General features: G+C 42.4%; 1 protein-coding gene across 1 annotated transcript; it reads left to right on the top strand.

Moving 5' to 3' along the window:
* Nucleotides 1-7019: 7019 nt before the first annotated feature.
* LOC147447818 (uncharacterized) lies at nt 7020-11927 on the top strand. The gene is made up of 3 exons (XM_086524413.1): nt 7020-7686; nt 9390-9519; nt 10567-11927. The coding sequence occupies exons 1-3, from the start codon at nt 7554-7556 to the stop codon at nt 11747-11749; spliced, it is 1446 nt and encodes a 481-aa protein (XP_086380539.1). The 5' UTR covers nt 7020-7553; the 3' UTR covers nt 11750-11927.
* Nucleotides 11928-13032: the final 1105 nt, after the last annotated feature.

The following is a 13032-nucleotide window of genomic DNA, read 5'->3' as shown; positions in this document are numbered from 1 at the left end:
CACCATGGAAGGTACTTAGAGAGCCAGAGCTTTTACAACACGGAGCAAAATTGTTCAAATACAATATTTGTGGCTTTAAGAGATCTCTCTCTCATCCTCACATAACTCAGCATAACTTCCTATATCTATATAGAGCTCTCCGTTTAAACACATATCCTCTGTTTGATTTTGTAGCTCCTCTGCATGCACCCCATATAGAGTAGTAGCATCTTGATGCTCGTCTGGCACCACCGCAGCGGCTTCTGATTGAGCATCTTCTCTGATCTCCTCCATTGATGCCGTTGTGATTGGCACATGGTAGCCTTCATACGTCCTTGCACTACGAGGGGCTACCTCTATGACGTACCACCAGTTTGATGTAGACTTTGTAGGATGAAATATTACCTGCCAGAGCCACATAACTTACATGAGAGCTTTCAAGCACATAACTTGTAAAAGGGGGATGTTAACTATTTACATACTTACTTGTTCACAATGCTCGGGTAGTACGAAAGTGTCTCTTAGGTCAGTCAATTTCTTAGTAGAATCCACCTCAAGAAAACCAGACTCTCCTCTACGCACAGTAGCGTTGCGACCCTCCATGATTATCTTGAACCATTGCACGTCGAACAAGTCGACAAAAAATCCTATGTAATCGATCCTCAAAATCTCTTGCAGTGTGCCGAAGTAAGTGAGTTCCGCCACCACAGGAACTGCATCAGAGGAACGTCGTCGACTAGACTGTTCAAATTTTGCCATGATTCCACAATCTTGAGTAAAATGCTTTTTGTCGATTCGTTCCACCCTAAAATGTCGACCTTTACACCATGCTGCTGTGTATGACTTATACTACAACGAACAAAGATTATGAGTGGCCGTTCAAACGTTTATAAATAAAGTCACTTGCTAGTCGTACATTGCAAACTTACCTTGGTCGCGCAACCCCAAGAGTACTCCCACTCTTCCTCAGTCACTTCGTCACCGCATTGTTGTGCGCTTTTCAATTGGTTGTGCAACCATCTTAAGCTCATGAAGGTTGGTAGGCTCTCCAGAACCGTCGGATAGTGCATCGGTGGTCATCTTCCCCGTCTCCACTCGATTCGTGCCCTTTGTCGCTCTTGCTTTGCATCCTCATATTGTGAAATCCACTTTTGCATTACTGGGTTGTGAAGCATGCAAAATCGGTTGATTTTAGCCTCTAGATCTTCCGTCATCTTCTTCTCAACACCGAGATTGCACATGACAATCCCAGATATGTGCTCATCATCTATGGTTCGCCATAGCGTGTCCCGGCTTTATCAAATCCGTCTAGCCACTCTCCAATGTACACTAGGGACTCTGATACCAACCAACCTTCTGCCATGCTACCCTCCGGACGTGCCTTTTGACGCACATATCCCTTAAGCGTTTTCATGAAACGTTCTAAGAAGAACATCCATCTGGAATGAACTGTGCCAGCTATTTCCACCTCATCAACTATGTGAACAAGAAGATGCACCTGAATGGTTAGCATGGTAGTAGAAAATGTTTCTCAAACATGCACACAAGCTCCGCAGCATTTAGTTTGGCAAATGGTATGGAGTCTACGTTGATCTCCTTTTGTGAGATCCATTGCGCCAGCTTTGCAAGTTTGTAGATTGTGCTACGAATGTCGAGAGACAAACATCCCTCAATGGCAACCGGTAAAATAAACTGTAAAGTATGTGCAACAATGATATTAAAGTCCACATTTTATGCAATGATATTAAAGTCCACTATGAACGTACCTAACACATTTTATGCCAATCGTGTGACTTCAAACCGGTAAGCTTTCCTTCTTTAGTAAAACACGTTCGGAGCGAGTGCATTACGCCAGTGGGGGTCCGCAAAGATCGAATGGTCTCTTTTACTTTGCGTTCTTGGGCTCCTGTGAAAATCCATGGTGCTTTAGGGAGTTTTATCGATCCATCAGACGCTGTTTGCGGCCAATATTGCTCCATACGATCCACATTTCTAAGGTCAACTCTGGCTCCCAAAGTATCTTTCTTGCCGGTCAGATGGTCCCATAGTAGATTACCCACATTCTTGAATATGTGCATTGGATCGAGCAAGTGATTGATCATGAGTCGGGGCCAGTATGGTAACTCGTACCATAGAGATAGTCTTTTCATCCCTGGAGGCAATCCGTCATCGCACATCTCCTTCTGCTCTAACCATGCTTGTGCAGACATCCTTGGTGGCTCTCTTCCCAAAAAGCCATCGCGTAACACATGATTCTCTGGAAGATACGCTTGATGACCTTCGTAGATTTGCTTCATCAGTGAGGGTGCCCTACGTGCATTCAGTCTAGGTCCACATGTGACACATGCTCTGTATCCGCTTGTTTGAAGCCCTGCATGTATACACATGATAATAGATCAACTATGGGAAAAAACAAGATTTACAGTGTCTGAGTGAGGAGTGTCAATAGATCACCTGAGCATTTTGTTAGCCCGGGATAGTCATGCATGGTCCACATTAGAATGCCTCTGATCAAAGCATTATGTCGTTCTGTGTGTCGGCTCATATCCACCACCTCTATGCCAATCCACAATTGTTGTAGCTCTTCCAATAGTGGACGAAGATACACATCCATATTCCCCACTTTATATCGCCCTGGCACAATCAAGCTTAGCCATAGGTGCCCCTTCTTCGTAGTCAACCACGGGGGAATGTTGTAGTTGACGATGACAACGGGCCATACACTGTAAGATGTTGATCTTTGACCAAATGGATTTACGCCATCCATAGCCAGGCCTAAGTGCAAATTTCGAGCTTCCCTGGCGAAATCCGACCATGTTCCATCTATATGTTTCCAGGCTGCGCAATCTGCAAAAATTCGTAGCACACCATCCGAAGATTTATTCTCCTCATGCCATGATGCTAGGGCGGCCATGGACTTACATTCGAAGAAATGCTTGATGCGAGGAAGCAGAGGAAAATGTCGCAAAACCTTTTGTGGAATTTTTGTCCTGTGGAGATCTACTCGATATCTTTCGGAATCACATTTCGGACACTTCTCCATGTCTATGTATTCCCCTCTGAAAATAATGCAGTCATTAGGACAAGCGTGGATAGAATTGTAATCCCTCCCCAAGTTTCGCAAAATCTTTCTTGCTTCATCTCGGGAATCTGGCATCACATTGTCAGCTGGTAGTATGTGCTCTTTAAGCAATCGACACAACATAAAAATACGATACAGTCATGTAAAAATCTATCAGATCATTATACATGTAGAGTTTTATTAAAGTAAACTAATTGTAATAGATCACCTGAAAAGCGTTGTGACGCTAGTGTCACTCCATCCAAACTTTGCCTGCATGTTGAGAAGAACCAGGAGTGCTTTCAATCTAGACATACGTGCTCCATTATACAATGGTGTATCGGGTTCACTTTTCATATCATCATAGATAAGCCTTTCTGAATCCATGATCGTCTCGATCATTTCATCAATCTCGGGCTCAAACATTGCCTCGTTGGGAATGTGCTCTGCATGATCATCCCCCGAGCTGTCAGAGGCTACATCTTGTGGCCTCACATATGCTGCTTGACCAAAGCGCCTGCGAACACGTCTATTGGGTTGCAAGATTGCTGCTTGTTGGCCAGCGTCAGAGTCCGACAATTTATAATTGGCAACAACTCGATCTATAATAGATGGATTGAACTCGCCAAATTCGCGAACGTGCTGCAAAGAAACACGTCTTGTCCGTCGCACAGCATGCTTGCATTGATTACAAGGACATAAGACCCTCGTTGAGAGATAGGTGTTTCGGTTGGACGGTCCCACATCCTCGTCACTACTCATAATGAGGTAAAAATCTTATAACCTGGACAACAAATTTAATATTCTATTGGCATTCTTTGTCTTATCTCTCTCTCTCTCTCTCTCTCTCTCTCTCTCTCTCTCTCTCTCTCTCTCTCTCACATTCTCTAGTCATGTCCAATCCCCGCACACCTCGGTCTAGAGGTGCACGGAGATCAGAACCACCGGGTTATAATATCGTCTTTATTGGTCAATACCTATATTTGTGGGTACAAGAAATCTACACACCCACGTCTACATGATACTGCATGTAGTGGACAAAACCCCTTTGCCTCTTCTCTAGCTGTAGCACTTCACAGCATCTTAACATCTTTTCACAGTAGATCTTTTCACTGTTCGTCTAACTCTAAACCCTAAACCGTAAGTAATTCTTGCGTGGACTCGATCTAACGTAAATAAGCGTAAATCTAAATAAACGTAAATCTAACTAAAAATAAACCTAAATCTAATTTAACGTAAGTCTACATCTAACCTAATCTTTAACGTCTTTTGGGATAGTTTCCTACGACGTTAAAACTCTCTTCTTGTGTGTGTGTGTGTGTGTGTGTGTGTGTGTGTGGGTAAACCTAAATAAACCTAAGTCTAATCTAATATAACATAAATCTAAATCTAACGTAAATTATGTTATATTAAAAACAAAGAACTAAACTAACAGGGATTATAAGAACCTTAAAACTGATTTAACACATAATTTTTCACATAACTCGGCAAGAGTTGGCATTCTCATCACTAAAGATGTGAGAGTTAACTTCCGGCGGTGACGCTGCCTCATCTCCATCCACATCTGACGACAGCAATTGGCCCTTTAGACCGTTCTTGCTCTTGTTACTAACTTTGAAGTTGCTGTTGAATGACTAGAGGTTGTCTAGATGGTCATTGTGTCGGGGATGTAGTGACTCTTGCCACCCTGAAGATCCACCTTCTTCCCTATCTTCTGAAGACATTTCACCAGTACTTTTGGATCGACGGAGCCCACCATGAGTGAAGGCAGCAATACCCTATATTCCATTGAGGGCTTTCTTCACCCGCTTCATGCAGGCATCGCAGTCTATGGAGACCTAAATCTAATCTAATATAACGTAAATCTAAATCTAGCGTAAATAAACGTAAATCTAGTTAAAAATAAACCTAAATCTAATCTAATTTAACTTAAATAAACCTAAATCTAATTTAACGTAAGTCTACATCTAACCTAATCTTTAACGTCTTTTAGGATAGTTTCCTACGACGTTATAACTCTCTTCTTCTTGTGTGTGTGCGCATGTGTGGAAGTGTGCATGTGCCAATAAAAAGAGATAAATGGTATAACCTTTCTATCACCCATGCCAAGTATGATAGATTGATTATGCCATTTTCCTCTTGAATAATAGGTCTTGAGTTCAACTCCTCGTCGGCTAGATCTTTAGGTCTTTTAATTTTAATTAGTTTCCTACGACGTTAAATTAGTTTCTCTCTCTTTCTCTCTCAATGTGTGTGCGTTTTTTTGGATCGTATGCATGTTTTCTCTCTCTTTTCCTCTCTCAATGTGTACGTTTTTTGTTTATGCATGTTCTCTCTCTCTCTTCCTCTCTCAATGCGTGCGTTTTTTGTTTATGCATGCTCTCAGAGAGAGAGAGAGAGAGAGAGAGAGAGAGAGAGAGAGGAGAGAGTTACCTGCTCCTTGCTTGAGGGCGCCGAAAAACTCAGATCTGAGATCTGAGTTTTTGGGCACGTTCGGTTATTTTTTTAGCCCAGCCGGCGTCGCTATGAGCGTCGCAAATTTACAAAGAAATTTGCGACGCTCATAGCGATGCCGGGATTTTTTTTTTGAGCGTCGCTGTGTGAGCGTCGCTAATATGAATAGCCTCTTGTAGTGTTAATTTTGCAATCCACGTGACTTTATAATGATGTGGTATTTTGAAAGTCTACCATTGTAGATTGATTGATATAGTATGCATAGTTAGTGAGGCATGGCCTCATCTATATTATGGTTGATAATTTTATGCATACAAGATTGGTATACTCGTTGGTATTTATGGTTTGTGCAACATCAATATTTGCGATGCCTAGGGTTGGCCTGTGTTAATGCACCACTAGTAGCGTTGCAAGTAGTAGAAGAACATGTTGTAGTGTACTACTCTTGAAGCCTTGGGAAAATAGACATACAACATGTCGAAAGCCTATTTTTGAAAGAGACTTAGTAAACTCTACTTTGATTTTAAAAATGATCTTAGGCCATCCATCACTTAACCTAATTGAGGAGGGGTCATTTGTGCTCATTGCTACTTCTTTCAAAGAATAATCCGGGACCATGTTCTAAACTAGTTTCTCTTCTACTATATTTTAAGGAATGATGTTATAAGAAAAATTCATCTACCGCATGGAAAAGTCTCAAGGGTCCACCTCAAAATATGTAGATGTAGAACGTGAGTTCACCCGGAGGGGTTTTTTATATACCAAAGAGTTACAAAAAATGTACAAGAGGAGTATAAAAATGAAAAATTAAAAAAAGTTATAGTTTATGAAGAAAGAAAAGTCTTCTGATTCATGATGAAATGTGTGTGTAAAGGGGTATTATAAACACCTCTTGAACGCACGTGCTGTAGGTATGTTTGAAAAGCGGATCCTTCGAGGGAAAGTAAACATTTGAACTATAGAGACACTAGTGGCATGTTGCTCAAGGATGAGAGAGAGAGAGAGAGAGAGAGAGAGAGAGAGATATTTAAAGTTGTGAAAAAGACAGTAGCATTAGTTGATATGATGGGTATTGAACTGATGATCGCAAAATTACATGGATGCCAAGGTTATTCTAATACGAAAGGATTGTGTCATAGAGAGCTTAGATAGAGTGAATAATAAAGTAGAAATGGGGACGGGGAATAAAAACCCACGTTTAGCGGCCAAGACTCTTGCTGTGGCGTCTAATTAGACCAGCGTCGTTAAAGGCCCTCCTTGTTTATTGTTGCAGAGTTTTCATCAAAGTTGACGAGCGCGGCAGGATTTGAGCCTGCATCCACGCCTTTCACTTTGCTCATTCACGAGTCAGTCCCCCCCAAAACACACACACACACACACACACACCCACATGTCTCTCTCTCTCTCTCTCTCTCTCTCTCTCTCTCTCTCTCTCTCATGTATAAATACCACAAAAAGGTCCGGCCCTTTGATTTTCAACCCACGTTAATGGAATGAGCTCACAAAGCGTTGACAAGGGCGCTCACCCTCTCTTGCTGCACTAGAGCTGGAGCGCGAGAGTGCAGCAGCTTAATCTTGAACTATTAGTTAATAATTAAAGGGCAACGTTCAAGAGATGAGGGAATGCTGATCATTAAAGTAAGCGCCGCTTGTTCAGTTCATGAGAAGAGTGAGCAGCTCATCATCTTGCTCATTTTTAGTAGTAGAGTATAATAATGCTCAGTATAATCGTAACTGCAGACGTACTACTACAGTGTCTCATGGTAACTATCTAATTAGTCACTGAATCGAGTTGATTAATCTGCAAGATCAGTTTATACTAATCTATCTCGCTGCATCTGCTAATAAGAATTAATTAGTTTAGAGCTGATATTTAATTACTCCCGCGGCTCATATTATGAGATAAGTGATGGGCTCTACTGATAAGAGTTCACGCTAATTAAGCTGCAGTTAAGAGTTTTCATCAGAAAATAATTAGTAGGCCGTAGCGGGGGGATTGCTGAGATCGGTTGATAATTAAGCTGCAGTGGATTAAGAGGGAAGATCAGCTGTAGAGAATATGGGCAGGGCTCCGTGCTGCGAGAAAGTGGGTTTGAACCGGGGACCTTGGACACGGGAGGAAGACGTGAGGCTGATAGAGTACATTCAAAATCACGGTGGCGGCTGCTGGCGTACCCTCCCCAAAGCCGCAGGTATCCTGAACTTCCCCCCTCCCCCCTTTCTCTTCCTTTCTTTGTTTTTGCTTTGGGTGCCCATATTTGCATGTGCCATAATCTGTTCATGTTTGAGTAGTTGTCCTGCGTGTGTACCACAAGAAGTTTTCGACAGACTCTCACAATAATTCCCACATTAGCCTATGACTTAACTCAACATTATGAGCTTCTGTGAGGGAGGCACGGCATACCTAGCTAGGTACGATTGGGGGCAGGGGACCGCCGGCCCCCCGGTCCCCTGCCCCAGTCGTACCTAGCTAGGTATGCGGTGCCTCCCGAGCAGAAGCTCATGATGTTATGCATTGTATGAAAAACATTGAAAAAGGCTCCCTTTTCCTGCATGAGAAAATTTCTAAATCTTCTTGTGTGTCATGTGTTCATGTTTAGGTGCCCATTCTAGTGTCATGTTTGAGTATATCCCATTTCCACATGGCTAGGTACACTCATGTAGGCACCTGTCACGGTTGCGTGCACACCACACAAGCTCGCAGAAGCACACACACAATAGCTTATTTAGGAAGATAGGACTTCCTCCTTGTATACCATACCCAAATGTTTTTACACACACACCTACTAAACACAATGTCATCATTGATCTAGCTTTATGTGGGCGACGATAATTTTCAAGCGCTTTTGCCTATGTGACACTAGCCATAGCCATTCAAAAGCCCAAGATCTTTGAAATCAAGGACTTTCAGTAGTGCCACTTAGGCACTAGGGCTAGAAATTTAATGCAAGTTAGATGTGTGTAGCTTAAAAATTTAAGATCAAAGGAAATGGGCGAGGGGGCACGTGAAAAGCAAAGGCACTGTTGGTCTTTTCATACTGTGCACTGATAGAAGCGGGCTATCGTGCATGTGTTTATCATGTGCATACATACATGACGTGTATAACTTGGATATATGCATCAATTTTCTTCCTTTTACAAAGAGTTAATAATACCTTCAATGATTTGTCACATGTGCTAGCAAATATCTTCACCGCCTAGCTATACACATTAAAGAAGGTGAAGGGACCTAGAAAGGCCAAGATGAATAGGGCACTGAGTTTGTCGTTAGGATTTTGGACCCATGTCTTTGGGTAGAATGTGGTTAATAGTAATGGTGCTTATAGCTATATCCATTTGATGGTAAACTAGAGGTTAATTGTAATGCATGGTGCTTATAGCCACATTTCTTTGGGTAGAATGGGCCGGGTTAATTGTAATGGTGCTTATAGCACGATCAATGCCCACGTTCCTCTAGACTTGGTGCGATATTTTCTTCTTTGTACTCTCTCTCTCTCTCTCTCTCTCTCTCTCTCACACACACACACACACACACACACACACACGAAGTTTTTGACAAATTCTCACAATATTTCCCACATTGTGACTTACCTCAACATCATGAGCTTCTGTGAGGGAGGCGTCGCATACCTAGCTAGGTACGATTGGGGGTAGGGGACCGCCGGCCCGGTGAGGGGGCCGGGGGTCCCCTGTCCCCAAATGTACCTAGCTAGGTATGCGGTGCCTCTCGAGCAGAAGCTCATGATGTTATGTATTGTATGAAAAACACTGAGAAAGACTTCGTTTTCCTACATGAGAAAATTTCTAAATCTTCTTGTGTCTCTCTCTCTCAAGTGATTGTTTGCTTTGAGTTATTAATGAAAGACTCTCTCTCACATAAAAGGTATTGTGATAGGCTTGTTGAGGTGTGGGAAGAGTTGCAGACTACGGTGGATAAATTACTTGCGCCCCGACTTGAAGCGAGGGAACATTTCAGAGGAGGAGGATAAGCTCATAATCAAGCTTCATTCCATGCTTGGTAACAGGTAACAACACTTGGCTAAATGCACTAGCTTGAAGATAGCTTTTTTAAATTGAGAAAGTCTCCTTCCCTTGGAGCTTAACTTGCTATACTTGGAACACAAACCGTGACTATATTAGCTGAAAATTACCAATTTTGTGCTTTGTATGGAACCATAGGGATCTTCTTAATTAAAGTGTTTAGGCTATAGGAAATTAACTCTAGAAATTCAGCTCATAGATAAGATATATATTAAAGGGACTTTTGAGCTCAGTGCTCTCACTCACAATATCATTGAATTGACCGCACTGAGTTGCATCGGTTGATCGGGTGGTGCCATATAGTGGAAAGCAATCTACTCATGTGGTTGAAGTTTTGTAATTGTCCAGTCCCTTTTGGGAAATGTTGCCCCTCAAGGCACATGTAATGCGCCTTGAGGTCGATTGTACATTCTTTGTTGAGTTAATATAACAATTCCACTCACAATTGAAGCCTACTCTCTCAACACAAGAAGATTTAGAATTTTTCTCATGTAGGAAAATGGAGTCTTTTTCAGTGTTTTTCATACAATGCATAACATCCTGAGCTTCTGCTCGGGACGCACTGCATACCTAGCTAGGTACGATTGGGGGCAGGGGACCACCGGCCCCCCCACCGGGCCGGTGGTCCCCTGCCCCCAATGGTACCTAGCTAGGTATGCGGTGCCTCCCTCGCAGAAGTTCATGATGTTGAGGTAAGTCACAATGTGAGAATTATTGTGAGAATCTGTCCAAAACTTCTTGTGTGCAACTCGTCCGACTTTCGCAACCGTATCAACTGGGATTTCCGTTTTTGGAGGAATGTCTTCCAGTTGGTACCCCCTACTACTTGTATGGAAAAAAAAAAAAGATACCAGAGAGCCTTTTCTCACCGTTTTTCCGAAAATTGTGCTTATTAGCTAGAGGACATCATTGCTCTCTTTCATACGACATCTTGAGTTCAAGACCCGTCCAATACATCCATGTGGAATTCAGTTTTGTAAAAGGTAAATGCGTTCCCTCTCTCTCATCGTGTGTGATATATATTTATGCAGGTGGTCATTGATAGCGGGCAGGCTGCCGGGGCGGACAGACAACGAGATAAAGAACTACTGGAACACCCATCTTAAGAAGAAGCTGCGCAACATGGGGATCGATCCACAGACCCATGCCCCACTTGTAGACACAGCTACCAAGCCCGGCGCTCTCGTCAAGAAGCGGCTGCCCACAATCACTAATCAGCCCCATGCAGCTCTAATCACGTCGACTAATCACCTCAGCACCTCCCTAACCACGCCCGCAAATCACCTCAGCAGGCGCTCTAATCACCAGCTTAATCAAAACTTCAAGGCCAAGCCTCTTGATGTGCTTCCCTCAGCTCCCTTGCACCTTCTCAGGGCAATGCCATTAATTTCTGAATCCAGCTCCTCTCCATCCTTCACCTCCCTCTTAGCCCCTTCTCTTTCTAGTGCAAAGGCAGTACACACCCCCCTTCCCAGCTCTTCACTATCATCTCTCTCTGTAACTACCCATTTTGCTGGTGCTGATTGTTGCTGTAATTCTCACTCCCCCTTCTCTCTACCATCAACCTCCCCCATATTGGAGTGCCATCCCCAATTCCTTCCCATGCTTGCACTCTCTCACCCAAAACCTTATGACACTCTCTCATCACATCTTTATACATCGGTTGCAAGATATGACCAATCAACATCATGCTTCCCGTGGTCAGCTCCTTCAAGCATCTCTTTAGTAGGTGCGGCGCCTTCTGCCTCATCGTCGTTCTCATCAGCATCCTCCTCGGCATCATCATGTGCTTATCCACTATCAAGAGCCACAGATGGACCGAGTACTTATCATGGTAACATCAATCATAGCACATGCTATGGAGATCTAGAGGATGTAAAGGATGTGGAATTGAACACCAAAGACAATGGGAATGTGCAGCACAAGTTTGTTGAGCACAGAAGGAGCACAGACATTGGAGTTGATCCGAATGTCGACGATGAGAAGGACGAGGCGAGCTTGATGAAAGATTGTGACTTGAGCCTAATGGAAAGTGAGCTCATGTGGGATATGGAGATGATCCATTGTTTTCAAGAAGTTTGCACTCCTACAACCTCATCCATGCCTACTTGCTCATCTTCCAATTGCAACCTTTGGAGCCATGATGTAATTTCTTGTTGCTACAATGCTTCTCCTCTCAATCAAACATGGATTAATGCAAGTCATGACCAATAAATGCATTCAATCTTGTAACAAGGAAAGCCTAGGAGTGGTAGTGGCTTTTCTGCCAAGCAGCTAACATGCAATTCTGGGACCGGTCTGAGCTGGAGATTGTTGTATATTGCTGATGTTCTTAATACTATCCACTCACAATTGTGAGTTTTGCAAAAAAAAAAAATGCATTCAATCGATTTACATAATCAATTTATAAAATCTCAAAGAGATTTTTTTTTTCGCAATTTTTCCAAATGGGGAATCAGATTCAAGCTCGTATAACCAAGATTTTTTTGCACATTCCCCACCTCACAAGCCAAAAGAAATTGAAATTTATCTGCATTTACATTATCTCTGTCTCCTACAAGTGCATCAAATAGGACATATAATTTGCTCATCTAATGATTTGCAACCTTTGGAGCCGTGATGTTTTGTGTTGCTACCCATCTTGTTGTTTTCTAGAGCTTGTTTTGCTCTATAATATGCATAGGCTTTTCATATGCATAATATATTTTAGAGAAAATTTCCAAAATATCCCTCAAATTTGTGGAAATTCGTAATTGTAACCCCTCAAATTTTGAAAATTTCCAATATGCCCTTTAATTTTCCCAATGTACCCCTCCAATTTTTCTAAAATTTTCAAAATGCCCCTCAAATTTTGCCGAAAGTCCCATTTAATGCCTAGCAATTGTCATAAAATCGTCTCAAAACGTGAATTATGTTCCATAAGTTTGAGAAAGTAAATTCGAGATCTGGCATGGTATGGTTTAATGGTCTCCAAAAATGAAAAACCACATGATCCATATAGACACAAATGTCATTATTCATGCGGGCGTTGGTAGTAAATATTTATCCTGTGCACTTAAAAATACACCCATGGTTCACAAGGAAATCTAGGATGTAAAGTTTGGACCACCTTGGCTGAAATATGTAAGAGGATATTTTGAGAATTTTGCAAACTCAAGGGGTATTTTGACGATTTTTTGTATTTTTTATGTATACAAATTGAAGGAATATTTCTTGTATATAAAGGCTCCCCCCATGCAAGTAGTAGGCGTGGCCAAATTTTGGTTTTGGGCTTTATTAGGAGGTATCTGCAAAGATGCCTTCATTTGAATGGGAAGGAAAAGGCGAAACAATTCCTTTCGCGCCACATCTTGGGGGGGGAGAGAGAGAGAGAGGGAGAGACTTTTACACGAACTTCGAAGGCTTTGGGGCTGGGGGGTGCATGCCATGCGTCAACATCAATGCGCATACAGGAGGATGTTTTTGCCTCTTCTCTCTCTCTCTCTCTCTCTCTCTCT

Source organism: Adiantum capillus-veneris, chromosome 11, assembly GCF_014529385.1.
Source record: "Adiantum capillus-veneris isolate H3 chromosome 11, ASM1452938v2, whole genome shotgun sequence".
Classification (NCBI taxonomy): Eukaryota; Viridiplantae; Streptophyta; class Polypodiopsida; order Polypodiales; family Pteridaceae; genus Adiantum; species Adiantum capillus-veneris.
This window is presented reverse-complemented; position numbering and strand designations above follow the sequence as displayed.